Source organism: Episyrphus balteatus, chromosome 2, assembly GCF_945859705.1.
Source record: "Episyrphus balteatus chromosome 2, idEpiBalt1.1, whole genome shotgun sequence".
Classification (NCBI taxonomy): Eukaryota; Metazoa; Arthropoda; class Insecta; order Diptera; family Syrphidae; genus Episyrphus; species Episyrphus balteatus.
Genome location: NC_079135.1, coordinates 65780735 through 65796949, shown reverse-complemented (window position 1 = coordinate 65796949; position 16215 = coordinate 65780735). Strand labels below are relative to the sequence as shown.

General features: G+C 35.3%; 1 protein-coding gene across 1 annotated transcript; it reads left to right on the top strand.

The window, feature by feature from the left end:
- The first annotated feature begins 10939 nt into the window (after positions 1-10939).
- LOC129909488 (uncharacterized protein K02A2.6-like) lies at positions 10940-13132 on the top strand. Its single transcript, XM_055986565.1, has one exon. It carries the CDS (start codon positions 10940-10942, stop codon positions 13130-13132), a length of 2193 nt encoding a protein of 730 aa, XP_055842540.1.
- The last annotated feature ends 3083 nt before the right edge of the window (positions 13133-16215 follow it).

Genomic DNA, 16215 nt, shown 5'->3' with positions numbered 1-16215 from the left:
CGCAATCATGTATAGCTTTAGTTATATTCAGATTAGAATTCAGCCATTATTCGTTAGCGCTCATGAACCGATTGAGTCTTCTAGAAAACTGCTCCATCTTCTACTTTACTTTGAGGCAATAAAATTTAGTTACTTCCTGTATTTGAGCTTCTACATCTCCTGTTGACTCCTCTAAGCCAAGAAGTTGTTGAATTTTCAAACAGAACCCATCAAATCGTCTGTTCAGCCAAGTTTTAAGATATATAATAAGTGTTTAACGTTAGTCCTTAACGCATTAAATAAATAATAACAAAGTTTTTAAATTTTGGCCATTTTTGATATAGGGGGTCGAACCTAAAAAATGCGATTAAAAGTACTTAGGGCAAATTGGGGCAAGATTTTTTTCTTGATTCCTTTAGAGGACACTTTCCTCAGTATAAAACCATAAAAACCCCAGAGAGCCTTTTAGGTGTAAAAAATAAAATCTTACTCAAAGTCAAAACATTTTTTTTCTACCAACACTTGGAAAAATCACTAATAAAAACAAAACTCAACAAAACAAAAAAAATTTTATAGTTAAATATTAATTTATATACCTTGATGAGTGTTATTATCCATTATTAAATTAATTTTTTACCGCACAAAAAATATTGGGAGTAAGACAAATTACAACCTGATTTTTCACATTTTCAAATGCCCATAACTTACAAAATATATGACGGCGATTTTTTTTTATTATTTTTCTGATAACTGTCACCACTTACCCTATCTACCGTTTTCGTTTCGACGTTAACTTTTGGAACACCCTGTATGTATATTTAATATACATATACAGTGGACTTTCGCTAACTTGAACATACCATAACTTGAACAATCCAATAACTTGAACATCCTATTTTGCTGAACTTTTTTATTGCTGACTCTATAAGTTGAATATTTTAAATATTCGAAGCTCTTTAAGTTGAACAAATAAATTGTATTTCAACAGAAGTTTGAATTTCCTCAATATAGGATACTACTTTTGTAATCGTGTTGTGTGTCATTTACATTAATTTATAATAACAAATTGTATTCATACAAAACGAAGACTTTTTTATATGTTCCAGCAACTTGAACAATCCAATAACTTGAACAGGCCTGGTTTCGTATGTGTTCAAGTTAGCGAGATTCCACTGTAATATATTTTTTCGGTTTAGTTTGCCCTCAGACATTCTTGTTTTACATAATCCCTCTTTGTCGTAGCTATCGTTTGCTTGGCGCTCATTTCGTATTACATAATAGACCCCTTGCCCTATCAAAGTATCCATTTGGAGAAATTTTTTGCCGGTTTGTATAAAATCAGAGAATTTTCTATCGAAATATCGGCTCCAATTGACTTATGGGACAATCTGCCGCTTAAATATGGTACCCATCCAAAGCTTTTGCGATGAAGTGCATTCAGCAAAGATTTTTTACTTGCGATATAGGTACTATATATCAAGTTATGCATTCGTAGAAAAAAAAAAGTTGAGATAACATTTTTCCATAACATTACGATTATAGAGAATGCCAAAAAAATGGGTCCCGGAAGTCCGTCTGTCTGTCTGTATACGAAGCTACAGCCTAAACGGATGGACCGATTGATGTCAAACTTGGTATGTAGCGTTATTTGGCGACTCTCCAGAGGGGTTTTTGTAATTAATTTTTTTGGACCAAAAATAACGGTACCTAATTGTCATATACCGAAAATAGTAAAATTGAAATTGCTCAAAAACGGCTCCAACTATTTTGTTTAAAAAATTCAAATGTAAGTTTTAAGAAAAGGTCTATCTTTAAATAAAAAAAAATTATTTTGAAAATCATTATTAACGGTACCTGCCATAGAATTTTTTTTTGAAAAATCAAATTTTCGAAAACGGGACATTGAATTTTTTTGAAACTTTGTTTTTAGATGTTGATAAGTGGTTTCTACAAAATGGCATATCAATTTTATTTTTAAACTTTTTTTCCAAAAAATTATTTATAAAAAATTAGTTTTTTAAAAGACGGCTCTAATGGTTTTGAAATTTTTTTTTTCTAAAAAAAGATCTTAATATATCAAATAAAACTGCAAACTTGTTTTGAGGGGCAATTTGATTTCAGATATTGTTTTATTTTTTTGAAAAACGATTTTTTTTTTAATTTGTTTTTTTTTTTTTTGCTTTATATCCCTACATTTCCCAAATTTCTATATAAAAGGTATTAAACATTTAAGCGACTTGAACTCTAAGAGCAAGATCGTGTGACCCAGTCGTGCATTTTATTGACAGTTATGCGTTAAATTTCTTCGTAAATTATCCGACAGAAAATAGATTATTAAAAAAAAATGTAATTATTGCAGAAGTAAGTACAAAAAAATACATTTCGTCGCCTCAATAAAATATTGTCGTATGTGCAAAATTGAGGTTTCAAAATTTGATAATTGATTTTTTCTCCTTCGTTCTGTGAAATCCGTTTCCGAGATAATCGCTATGCATTTTGTCGTATGTGTAGTGTAGGCTTACAAACATTTTCAGTAGCTTTTTGTCGTAAGTGCACAGAAAACGTGCACATACGACAAAAATTATAACATACTACAATTTTTTCATACAAATCAGTGTTTTTCTTCGTTCGGTAAATAACTGTCGTATGCACGGTTGCCGGAGTGGGTAGGATCCTACCAAACTGGGTAGGTTTTTTCACCTTGGGTAGGTTGGTAGGTTTGAAGTCAATTTGGTAGGTTTTTCCAAGTTCTTTCTCTAAAATAATTTTATTTTTAATAATTGACAAACAAAAATTGTAATTATGTCAAATCTACCCAAAATATTTGTGCCAAACAAATGTGCCCATCTAAGCCGAGAGTAATAATATTAACTAATGTATGTAAACGCAGTATCCTCATCAGTGGTACCACTTTACTTCAATTGAAGTAGATCTACTACTTTTTTTCAAAAAAAAATTAAAATCTACTTCCTGCTTCGCACCATCACAAAAATATCGAAATCTACTTTATTTTAAAATGTCTGTTCCAATCACCCCTGTTTTGAATTTTTAAAAATCCTTCATTTGGATTGAGCTTTAGGTTATTATCTTTCAAATAAGCTATAGAAGATTTTTGTATATAAAATAGTTTATTTTTAATTTTGAATTGAAATTTTTGCCGCACTGGCGAAAGTGCGAGAGTGCAATGTTAGAAAATGGCGTCACGTTTTGTGGTAGCTGCCATGGTTCATCGATTTATAAGACGTTATCACGTCAAAAAACGAACTGTGAATTAGTATTAATATTAATCAATAAAATGTATGTTTTTATTTTTTTAAATAAAATATCAGTAGGAAATTGCTGTTGTTTTTTTTAACAAGAATTTATTATCTTAAAATCGAAAATTTTCGATGGGTAGGTTTTTCTTTGAATTGGTAGGTTTTTTTGGAAACTTTGGTAGGAAATTTTTTATGCGAGTGGCAACCGTGGTCGTATGTGCTGTTTTTGCAACACATACAACAATATTTTACTGGAATTTCAGTAAACGTTTGTCGTTTGTCCCATAAGGAAATACACTGACGAGTGTAATTTCAGTTGCAATCAAGATGTCGAGCAGGTCGGACGAGTCGACCTGCGCCAAGTTTATCCGAGGAGCTTTAAGCCTTAACTACATTGGCTCAAAAAGTGAAAAAGTACAAAAGTGAAAATTTTCAAACCCATTTTTGTATTGTTTTTCGGGCTGGGAAATAAAAACAAATGATGCAGAAAACTTATTTTTTCGTCCAAAAAACATTTTATTTACTCTTTTTTACAAAAAAATTGCGCTTGCGAGAAAAAAAATATTTTCACTTTTGTACTTGTTCAAAAAGTGGTGAATGTAGTTAAGCCTTTATGCTCTATTTTATGCATACAAAATGGTCTTATGATTTTATTAATTAAGCATACGTAAAGAAATATTGGATAATGAATTCTTCGATGCCGATCTTTTAGGTTTCCCCAATGCTTCGAATCCAGTGGCAATAAAAACTTGGCCCTACGAAATTTGTATGAAGCTTTTATCGTGCTATCTTAAAACTGTAATAATTGAATAGTAATGCCGACTTTTCGCGAGTCGATTTTAGCCGCACGATATGTCGGTCGACTAGGATTTTTCTATGGGGACTGTCACTTTAGTCGCCTGCGACTTACGTTCACACGGGTCGAAAAGCTTCGCGGCACGTGAAAAGTCCCCATAACTTAATTTTAGTAAACTGTGATCTCATTAATTCTAAAATTGCTTTAAAAATAATGTACCTATTATTTTTTTTCTATTTACATATGTGATTTTTGATATTTGATATTTCTCACTTCCAAATTAAAAAAGTTCTATCATTTTATAGGTGAACTGCTTTTAAACCAATTGTTTAGAAGTTAGATGTAGGTATGTTATTTTACCATTGATGTTTTTGTTAAAATTGAGTTTTGCTAGACTCGGGTTATTACCAAGAGCCAATGTGATTTTAAAAAGTTAATAAATTAACGTTAGTTATTTGTTTTTTTCGCATTGAATTTGACATCTATTTGTCGTATTTCGTAAACAAGTGTGGAATAAAACTTTGCTTATTTTTGTGTTATGCCCCATATTGCACTCAGAGCTGACCCGCTCTACATCAGAAAAAAAAAATTCAAGAAGTGTTCAAGTATATAGAAAGTATAGAAAGTGCATTTAGTGATTCAGTGAATTCAGTAAATAAAAAAAAAAAAAAAAAAAAATAAAAATAGTGCAAAAATATAAATTTAGTGATTCAGTGAATTCAGTAAATAAAAAAAAAAAAAAAGTTAAAAGAAAACCACAAGCTACAACTGACGTAGCAAATATCCACAGGTAAGTATACGTATAACTGTGTATGTAGGTACTTATTTGTTAAAAAAAAAAAAGAATTAAGTGCACAAGCTCAAATTTCCGCTTTGCACTTCATAAATTTTTTTTTTCTACTCATTAAATGTTTTTATATTTGGTGTTATTGGTTGTTTTATGTTCTTATTTATTGTTTTTTTTATTTGGAGTTATCTGTTGTAATTTTTTTTTTTTTCTTCCACGCGAAAACGTTTTTGTTGGCATAGGTCGATGAAAATATAATATTATATTTCAAGGTTATTTCGATCCAACAAAAAGTTTTTTGTTAGCGTAGGTCGCGATAAAAATATTATTTTTTTTGCATACTTCTTTTGTTGGGAACCGTACAATAATATAAGGTTGGGTTAATTAGCTCCAGTATTTGTGATAGTTTTATGGATAGAACAGATAGGTCTAAAGATCAATTAATAGAAGAAATCCTTCAATTAGAAAAAAGATCCAAAGACCAAGGTGACGAAATTCAAAATTTCAATTACCATCTGTTAAGAGAACTTAAAACTATCACAAGTAGGGAGACTTATTCCCTTATATACTCACAACTAAGTTTGCAGTGGGGTAAATTTACGCGGCTCGAGACTACCGACGCAATACTCGTTGAGTATTCAGAGGCAGTGCAAAGGCTCCAGGATAAAAATAAAAGGGAAATCCAGGAGCTGAGAGCTGAACTCAATAACGTTCAGAAAATTCGTTTGAGTTTTAATCGGAGTCAGCTCGAGTCCGAAAGCGTAAACGAACGGGCCGAAGAAGACATATCGAAACTAAACTTAGAAATCGATATACTTCGGTCGAACCTCACTAAAGCAAACAGTGAGTTAAAGTCTGCCCAGAAGTCTGTGGTAGATAAGGAAGGGGAATTAAGAAAGTTACGTGGTTTGGAATTAAAACATTCCACGGAATTAGAGGTTTTTAAAAAGAAACTAGGAAATAAAAAAGAAAAAACAGTCTGTTTCCAAATTCCCGAGAATCTAAACACCTTTGAAAAAGAGGACAAGCCAGTCATGTCACACGAAAAAATTGTGAAAATAGTAGCTCAATTGGTCCCGCAGTTCTCGGGGGCAAGAACGCCAAACTTGTCTTGTCAAGTTTACGAATTTTTAAATGCGTGCGCCTTGGGGTTGAAATGTATCGACACGGCACATGAATCCATATACGTGTCTATACTTTCAACGAGATTGGTTGGGGATGCCTTTGAACTAGTTAGGTCAAAAACACCTAGTAGTTTAAAGGAATTGGAAACCCTGATTAAAGGGACATATCTATCTGTCCGGACGCTAGATAGTGTGACTAGCGAAATCAAACAGTCTCACCAACTAGTGACCGAAGATATTCACGCGTTTGCCAGACGTTTGACGGGCCTCCAAACAAAGGCGCACGACATAATTGACGCATGTTACCAAACAGCGGATTCAGTAGCTTTAAAGAAAGAACTGAAAAACTCCATCATTATCACCTTCAAGATGGGGCTGTTGGATCCAGCTTTGCGTCAATTCATGCTGACCGTAAGCGGAGATGATATGCAGACACTGGCAGACACGGCGACAAAAACATCCCAGCTACTTCATCCTGAATACAGCGGAAACCTCTCTTTCCATAACATTCATAACACCACTTTCCAATACAACTCCCAGTCCCAGTTTCCCAAACAAACTTTGACGTACGACCAAATGAGCGTACCACAGCAACATCCACAGTTCCCACAGAGCAACCCTATCTGGAATACCTCTCCAGCAATATCCCAAGTTCAGGAGACAAATAAAGCAATGTCATCAGAGATACTCAAGTGTGGTTTTTGCAACAAACCAAATCACACATATGCGGAGTGCAGAATAAGGAAGAACACTCCTTTCTGCGAATCCTGCCAAGCCTATGGCCATAGCCGTGGGACTTGTCCCAAAGCACAAGTCTTTGTAACGGAGGCTAAATCGCGAAAGGTAAGGCATAAATGTGATTGGTGTTCAAGAATAGGCCACTCAGAGGATGAATGCTATAGTAAGAGGAATTACTTAGCCAAAAAAGGGGAGGGAAACGGGAAAGGGGCCAGCCTAAACAACTGAGCTGTGCCCCAAATACGTCAAAAACTATTGAAAAAAAGGGCCAGTCTAAACAACTGAGCTGTGTCCCAAATACGTCAAAGACTATTGATAAACAAGTCTTAGTCACCAAAAAATCTAATTCTCCAAAGAAAAATATTTATGAAGACAAAACTTTAAGGAAAAAACTAAATTTGGATAACAACGAGAAGTCCCCAGACAAAGGTATAACGCTTAGAAATAAAATTAGGACTCCTTCTCGTATAGGTATTAAAAATCGTATTTCGATTTTAAGTAGGAACAAAATACCTCCAACTAGTTCTCTTAAATGTTTTAAAAATTGTATTTTTCCGAAACCTTCCTTCACAATTGGAAGAAAGGTACAAAAACAAGTAAGAAACTTTATGGGTCTGTTTTTTAACTTATTTTTATTAGCATACATTTATGTAAATGAATATATAATACAGATGCGCAATAAATGTAAAAGTATCTTCAAAACAAATAGATTTTGTGACATAAAGCGAAGTCGATTTTGTCTAATAAATAAGTTAAATAAAAACGACGTTTTCGTAGAATTACCTTTTCCTGAGGCAAAAGGAGGTAAAGTTACCGTACTCGTAGATACAGGTGCAGATTTAAGCCTTTTAAAAAATAGCGTTTTAATTCAGAAAACTAAATTTTGTTCAAAAGAAATACGAAAGTTAGGTGGAGCATTTGGTGGAAACACTACAACTTTGGGTACAGTCCAATCGTATAAAAGTTTGGACAATGTTTCCTTAAAATGGCACATTGTGGACGGTCTGACAGACATACCCGCCGATGGTATAATAGGCCGGGATATTCTTTGGAACCATGCTATAATTGACTCTGTTACCAAAACACTAAAATTTTTGGACAACAACAGAAAGCTGGTATCACAATTTCCATTGATAAGCCCTAGTAAACAAAAAAATGATGAAAATAGGGAAGTGAAACCTCGTTCTCAATCTATTCTGAAGCTAAAAATAAACACTGGTTTAAGAGAAGTTCTTGTACAAAGTCAAGAATTAGAACCAGGAGTTTACTTGGCTAACACTATAACCAGAGTGAAAAAAAATCATTTGTTTATTTCTATCATTAACTCTACCGAAAAAACTTATTATTTACCTGACAATTTTATACCCAAGTTTCAAAATTTTAATAAGTTTCGGGTGCAAACCCAAGACAAGATAAATCGTTCAATTTTTAGCGTTACAGAACAGGAGCCGAATAAACGAATCTCTAAGCTCCTGAATACGTTGAAAATTAGTTCAGATCTCAATAGGGAGGAAAAACTGGCAATCGAAAATATATGCATTCAGTTTAATGACATTTTCAACTTAGAAGGCGACCCATTGACGCATACTAAAGTGTTAACTCATAAGATTCCAGTAAAGTCAGATCAAGCAGCAATTAATCAAAAACAATATCGTTTGCCTCAGATTGCTAGAGATGAGATTAATAAACAGGTAAGCGAAATGCTCGCAAATGATATAATCTCACCTAGCAAGTCACCATGGAACTCACCTCTTTTGGTAGTCCCGAAAAAATCCGGACCTGATGGTCAAAAGAAATGGCGAGTTGTGGTCGATTTTCGTAAACTGAACGAGGCTACGATTAAAGACGTTTTTCCACTGCCAAGAATAGAAGATATTCTTGACCAGTTAGGAAATTGCCGTTATTTCTCAACCCTTGACCTGGCAAGCGGCTACCACCAAGTTTTAATCGACAGCAAAGATAGAGAAAAAACTGCTTTTAGCACAGGTTTGGGACATTATGAGTTTAATCGGATGCCTTTTGGTCTTACTGGAGCACCAGCCACGTTCCAACGGATAATGAACTACATCTTAACTGGTCTTCAAGGAATTGACTGTTTTGTCTACTTGGATGACATCGTGATCTTTAGCCCAAATTTGCATGATCACAATGAAAAGTTGATGCGAGTTTTCTCGAAGTTAAGGGAGTATAAACTGAAACTCAATACAGAAAAATGTAATTTTTTGTGTAAAGAAGTCGTTTATTTAGGTCATGTATGTTCAGAGAACGGTGCCACCCCTGATCCTTCTAAGACAAGTTGTGTTAAGAATTTTCCTGTGCCGAAAAACATCAAAGAAGTTCAGTCATTTCTAGGTTTTGCTAACTATTATAGAAAATTTATACCTAACTTCGCTAAAATAGCAGCTCCAATTAATTCTTTGCTAAGAACAGAAAATTACTTCAAGTGGACAAATGTGCAGCAAGATTCTTTTGAACAACTCAAACAAGCCATTACAACACCACCTGTGTTAATTTATCCAGATTTTTCTAAACCTTTTTTATTAACCACAGATGCAAGTAATGAGGCTCTGGGTGCAGTCTTGTCGCAGGGAAAAGTTGGTTCGGACAAACCGATAGCCTACGCAAGTCGTTCATTAAGTAAAACTGAAAAAAGGTACTCTACTATAGAAAGGGAAGCTTTAGCTGTTGTCTGGGCTGTTAATAATTTTCGTTCATACTTGTTAGGTCGTGTCTTCACTGTTTATACGGATCATCAACCTCTTAAGGGGGTTTTCCATGTGAAAGATCCCACAGCTCGGTTGTGCATGTTCCGTCATAAGCTTTCGGAGTACGTTTTTAAAATAGAATACAAACCTGGTAAGTTGAACACGAATGCGGATGCCCTTAGTCGCATACCTCATTGTCTGGCTATTTTAAGTAGTCGCATACGTCAAGCGGAGCATTGTCTGGCTATTTTAACTCGGTCCAAAGCATCTAAGACACCTTTGTTAAATTCACCAGATCAACAAGACGTTCCCAATCGAGACCAACAAGACGGTTCCAACGTTACCAAAAAAACTGATTCCCCTGAATTTTTAACAGACCAAAAAGAAATTGAAACGGTGTTAAAAGATTTCCATAATTCAGCACTTGGAGGTCATCAAGGGTATAAGAAAACGCTGGCTCGCATTAGACAACAATTTAAATGGAAACGTATGTCCAAGGACGTTAAAAGTTTCGTAAAAAATTGTCCACAGTGCCAGCAGAATAAGTCTACCCCCAATAATAAAATGCCCATGGTGATAACTGACACTCCAAGTCTACCTTTCGACAAAGTTTATATGGACATTGTATGTGGTCTTCCCCTGTCTTATTCGGGAAACAGATATATTTTGACTTTTCAGGATGACTTAACAAAATTCACGGACTGTGCGGCGCTTCCTGATATGGAAGCTTCGACAGTGGCTAGAGCCTTTTACGAACAAATTGTGACAAGATACAGAATTCCAAAGGTACTCGTGACTGATAATGGTGCAAACTTCACGTCGAAGATTTTTTCACAGACATGCAAGTTACTAGGCGTGAAGAAACTCCACACGACAGCGTACCACCCTCAAGCCAATGGTTCATTGGAGCGAAGTCATCGACCTCTAGCCGAATATCTTAGATCTTTTGCGGCAAAAGACGAAAGGAACTGGGACCAGTGGTTAAGGCAGGCAATGCATGTTCATAATAACCACGTTCATACCGCTACACAGCTAACTCCTTTAAATGCTTTATTTGGTTTTAAGTTCGAAATGCCAACTAACCTGAACAGAAAAACCACGCCACTTTATAACGCTGATGACTACCCTCTACTGCTTAAATATCAACTCGGGGAAGCCCATAGGTTGGCCAACGAGAATCTCGAGAAAGCTAAGATTAAATCGAAGGTTAACTACGATAAGGGTGCTAAAACCATTGTTTTTAAAGTAGGGCAAAATGTTTTGTTAAAAAATCCCGCAAGGAAAAATAAATTTTCTCCTATTTGGTTAGGACCATTTCAAATTGTAGTGTCTTGGAGTCACCCTGTGACTCCGAATACAAAAGTGACAGGAGACTTCAAAAGTGACACGACATTTATGTCAGTCAGAGAGACACGTGCCTACTAGTTTTTTGGTTGGTTTTGATCATCCAAGAAGATAACTGAATTAAATAAAAACTAAAAAAGTATATTTCATTTTAACTATCTTTTATTTTATTTAATTTAAAACCACAACATTTTGGCGACGAGCGAAAAATGAACGAAACTACGATGTCTAATGTCAACCATACGTCATCACAAACTTTCGGCAAACTGGAGCAATTTCAGCCATCAATGGCCTGGAATAATTACAAAGAACGAATGGAGTTTTATTTTGAGGCCAATGGCATATCTAACGACGGATCAATGAGAGCAATATTTTTATCATGTGTTGGGGAATCTACATATGAGATAATCCGTTCTTTACTTACACCTCTGTCCCCCAAAGATGTGTCGTTCCAAGAAATCGTAGAAAAGTTGGATGATCATTTTCATCCTAAACCAAATGAAATAGTACAGCGATTTACGTTCCACCAACGTGTTCAGAAGAATGGGGAATCAATTGCTGATTTTGTTAAAGACTTGAGAAAATTATCTGAACACTGCGATTTCATGGAACTAGACAAAATGCTGAGAGATCAGATTGTTTGCGGAGTGGCCGATGAGTCATTACAAAAGCGTCTGTTTAGTGAACTCAAGTTAGATTTTAAAAGGGCGTACGAAATTTCGGTTGCACATGAAGCAGCCCAGCGCAACGTACTCAACGTCCGTTGCAATAATGAAGTGATGGCAATGTCAACTAAAAAGAAGTACCAGAGACCAGAACATTTGCGATGTTTTCGATGCGATGGCAATCATTTTGCTGATAAGTGTTTTTATAAAGATAAAAACTGTGATTTCTGCAAAGTAAAAGGCCACTCAAGCAAAGCATGTTATAAAAAGAAGGCAGCTAATCGTCAACAACAAGCTATTCACGTAGTAGATGAAAGACCAGTTCAAGACGAGCCCGAACATCAGCTCTGTGAATCAACAGGCTCATCAAACTATTTTTATGAGTTAAATCACATCCAGACAGCAATGTCAAACAAGATTTTGACACAGGTTTGGCTTAATGGGGTTATAGAGTCTTTTGAGGTTGACTCTGGTGCGGCGTGCACCGTGATTTCAGAAGTTACTTGGAATCGTATAAATCACGAAAACAAGTTGTTGATTCCATCGACCATTACGTTGCAAACTTGGTCCAAGGAGAAGTTGCGCATTCTGGGATCATCTTTGGTGAATATAAAATATAATAATAAAGATTATAAATTGCCAGTTGTTGTTGTTGCAGGTGGTGGGCGTTGTTTGATGGGAAGAGACTGGTTTCCAATTTTGGGAATTTCTGTTCAAGGTGTTTGCGCGTTAGAGGTGGCAGGGAATGCTTTGAATTTAGAGGGTAAATTTCGAAACGTTTTTAGCGAAGAATTGGGTGCTCACAAAGGGCCACCTGTTTCTTTGGAAATATTGCCAGGGTCAAATCCAATTTTCCTCAAGCATCGTCAGTGTCCAATCGCCTGGAAGCCAGCAGTTGAAACAGAAATTGAAAAACTCGTTCAACAAAAAATTTTGGAGCCTGTCATGTTTTCCCGTTGGGCAACACCCATTGTACCTGTGCCTAAGTCTGACGGTTCTGTAAGAATATGCGGTGATTACCGGAGCACTGTAAATGCGGTGATAAAAACCAATGCTTACCCTCTACCAACTGTCTCAGAGGTCATGGCGGCAATCTCGGACTGCAAAGTATTCACAAAGTTAGATTTACAACAGGCCTACCAGCAACTGGTTGTTGATGACGCCTCGGCAGAGTTGTTGACCCTTAATACACACAAGGGATTATATAAGGTGCGTAGATTACCTTTTGGTGTTTCGGCCGCTCCAGGTTTGTTTCAAAAATTTATGGATAGTCTTTTGATCGGTATAAAGGGCGTAAAAGCATATCTCGATGATATCATCGTTTCTGGAAAAGACGAATCTGACCACAAATGTAATTTAGAAGCAGTTTTTGAAAAATTAGCCAAAGCAAACGTGACAGTAAACAAAAATAAGTGCTTATTTGCTCAACGCGAATTGGACTTTCTTGGTTTCCATATTAGTGGGGATGGAATTTCCCCTAACAAAGAGAAAGTGAGAGCGATTCAACAGGCACCTACTCCTGAAAATAAGGAGATGTTGCAATCCTTTCTGGGTTTACTTAATTTTTATAACTCATTTTTACCTCATAAATCATCTGTTGCTGAAAAATTACATCGATTGCTTGATAAAAATGTGCAATGGAAATGGACCGATGAACATCAAGGTGTTTTCAACGAACTAAAAAACTTGCTTGATTCAGATACCATTCTAATACATTATGACGTGTCTAAACCGTAGTTACACCTTACTCACAAGAGCAAGAGGAACAAAATGTTAAATCAAATGATGATATCTTAGCCCCCACCACCTCCGCAAAACAAGTTCCTGATAATGTCACCCGTTATGGACGAGTGATAAAAGCGCCTGAACGCTTGGGAATAAACTAAAAGGGGAGGAATGTAGTGTCTTGGAGTCACCCTGTGACTCCGAATACAAAAGTGACAGGAGACTTCAAAAGTGACACGACATTTATGTCAGTCAGAGAGACACGTGCCTACTAGTTTTTTGGTTGGTTTTGATCATCCAAGAAGATAACTGAATTAAATAAAAACTAAAAAAGTATATTTCATTTTAACTATCTTTTATTTTATTTAATTTAAAACCACAACACAAATAATATCAACAGGTAATGTGAATTCGAGAATTAAAATGGGCAGCAAAATTAAAAGAGTTCACAACAATCAATTAAAAGTTTTTTTTTCATAACATCCAATTAATGCCAACAAAAACGCACCAAAAACTAAGCTAAAAAAATATATCTTCTATTTCAAATATATATTTTTAACAATTTTGTCTTTCTTTTCAGTATTGATCAAGTGAAAACAAAGGAAATACAAACTATTGTTTTATTTATAATTGTTAATTATAGTTTCTAATTATATAACTATACAATATTTGTTTTAGTAAACAAAAAAAATGTTCAATTTTTATTGTTTTGAAATAACTATGTTCATGTTAATTATTAACATCTACCTCGGGCAGTCACAGAAACCCTACAATATAACATCATTAGAAGAGAATTCACCGGCAGTTTTCGAAACGGTAGAACACGCAGTCTTCTACAGCGATTCATGGACAATTTTAACAAAGTTCACACCGATTGACTACGAGATGGTGATAAACATGGTGGAGAAGTGTGAAAGAAAACTAGAAAATATGTGCAGCAGCATTCCGGATTCCGATTTTGAGCGATATTGTCACTTGATAGTCCAAGAAACAGAAACGAATATAGTGAACCTTCAGCAAACTGCTAATCGCCTGAAAAAACTACTACACGCAAACCGCCAAAAGCGTGCATTAGATTTCGTCGGAGGTTTTTCGAAATGGGCTTTCGGAACGATGGACAGTGAAGATGCTAGGAAGGTCTACCACCAGCTTGAATTCCTTCATAAAAGGGAGGAGGAATCATTCCAGTTAATGCATCGCCAAATGACTGTCATGAAATCGAACTTCGACACGTTGAGCAAGCCCATAGCTCAATTGGCAGCGGAGGTAGAAAACATCACGGCAGGTGTGGAAAACCTTAGTGAGACATTCCTTGAATACAGCCAAAACACAAACAAGGAAGTCGCAATGTTGAAGATAAGAAGCGAAGCCAATGTAATAACATCAGTAATTACCGCAAAAATAATGGAGATCCAAAATCAACAAGCCCTGGAGTTGTCAATAGTAGATGATCTCTACAAAAATAAACTCCATCCTTTTGTGCTAGACGAAGGTAATATCACTGACTTGCTTCGAAGCATCCCCTTTAAAGGAGGGCTGTCATTCGACAACGTAATACATTCGGCAGCTAAAACGACAGTCTTCACAACTCAAGGAAACCTACTTGTGAAAGTAACGCTTCCACTGCCAGACTCTTTGCGTTACGACATACACAAAGTATACGCCTTGCCAACAGTGTTAGACGAACAATGGGATTTGGTTATCGACACAAGGTTCGAATACATCGCAGAATCTAATAACCACGACCATTTCATAATGTTTAACGAAGAACAGTTTTCCCGATGCTCACACGTGGCAATAGGAGAATCGACAAGAGATATAGCAGTATGCCGACACGAAAGCCCAGTACTCACATCAGGTTCAAACGATTGCCTAATTGAGCTCCTCCAACACGCAGCTACATCCAAAAAAGCATGTAAATACTCTGCAGTCCCAGCCAGCAGAGGAATCTTCCTGAAGATGACAGCATCGAACGAGTGGCTATTTAAAGTAAAGGATACTTTCGTTTTGAACTTGAAGTGTGCCAGTGAGCAATATACCGCCACTCTCAACGGTTCAGGAATCCTTAAAATGGAGTTGCCATGCGAAGCCAGTGCCAAAGGATTCAAACTGTTTTACGAGTATCACTCCGAGGTCTTCACCGAATACAAACAACCAATGGTGGACCACTCAGAACTTGTACAAGCCTTACAAGCAAGCTCTGTTCCAGCTAAAGAAGCATCTACACCAAAACTTCTTCCGATACGGATTGGAAACCATAAACATTTTTCCAACAATCTCAATATTGGAAGAAAGAGTATAGAAGAGCTGGAAAAAGGTTGGAACCAACTGAATGGAGAACGTAAAGCGGCAGATCAAGATTGGGAGCTATCACTACACCGTTACTCCATAATGTCGATGATCACGTTGGGAGCAGTTGCTATCATTGCCATATTTCTAGTCCGTTTTTTCCGATCCAGATCAAAATTCACAAAGTCCACCAGAACAAAAACACCATCACTAACAAGTCTACCACTCCGTGAGGTGAATTTTTACCAAACACCAAAGAGACGTGCTCCTGCAACACCGTTGGCCGAAACAAACAACAGTACAGCAGTCTTCAGCATCACCTCTGCCCGGGTGTAAGAGCTTAAACAAATTTAAAAAAAAAAAAAATTAAAATCAACAAACAAAATACTAATTAAGTATCAATTTCTCTATCATTTAAAAATAATATTTTGTGTTAAAATAAATAAAATAAATAAATAATAATTAACTAATAATAATAAAAAAAAAATAAAATAAATAAATTAATTATATTTTGTGAAAAAAATAAATAAATAATATACTAATAATTAAAAAAATAAAAAAAAAATGTACAAGAAATATAAAAAGTATAAAAATAAAAAAGAAATGTATAAAAAATTGTAGTAATTTCTTTATCTAATTATATTTTGTAAAAAAAAAAAAAAAAAAAAAAAAAATTTATCTTTATTTAATATTTTGTTAAAAAAAAAATATTAATTTCTTGATTTAAAAATATTTTTATTTAAAAAATAATAATAATAGTTAACTTCTTTTTATAAATACGTAAAAAATAACATAATAATATTTTG

What these genes read in the sequence shown, in the direction of transcription:
- LOC129909488 (XM_055986565.1), top strand. Translation starts at nt 10,940, where the DNA reads ATGAACGAAACTACGATGTCTAATGTCAACCATACGTCATCACAAACT.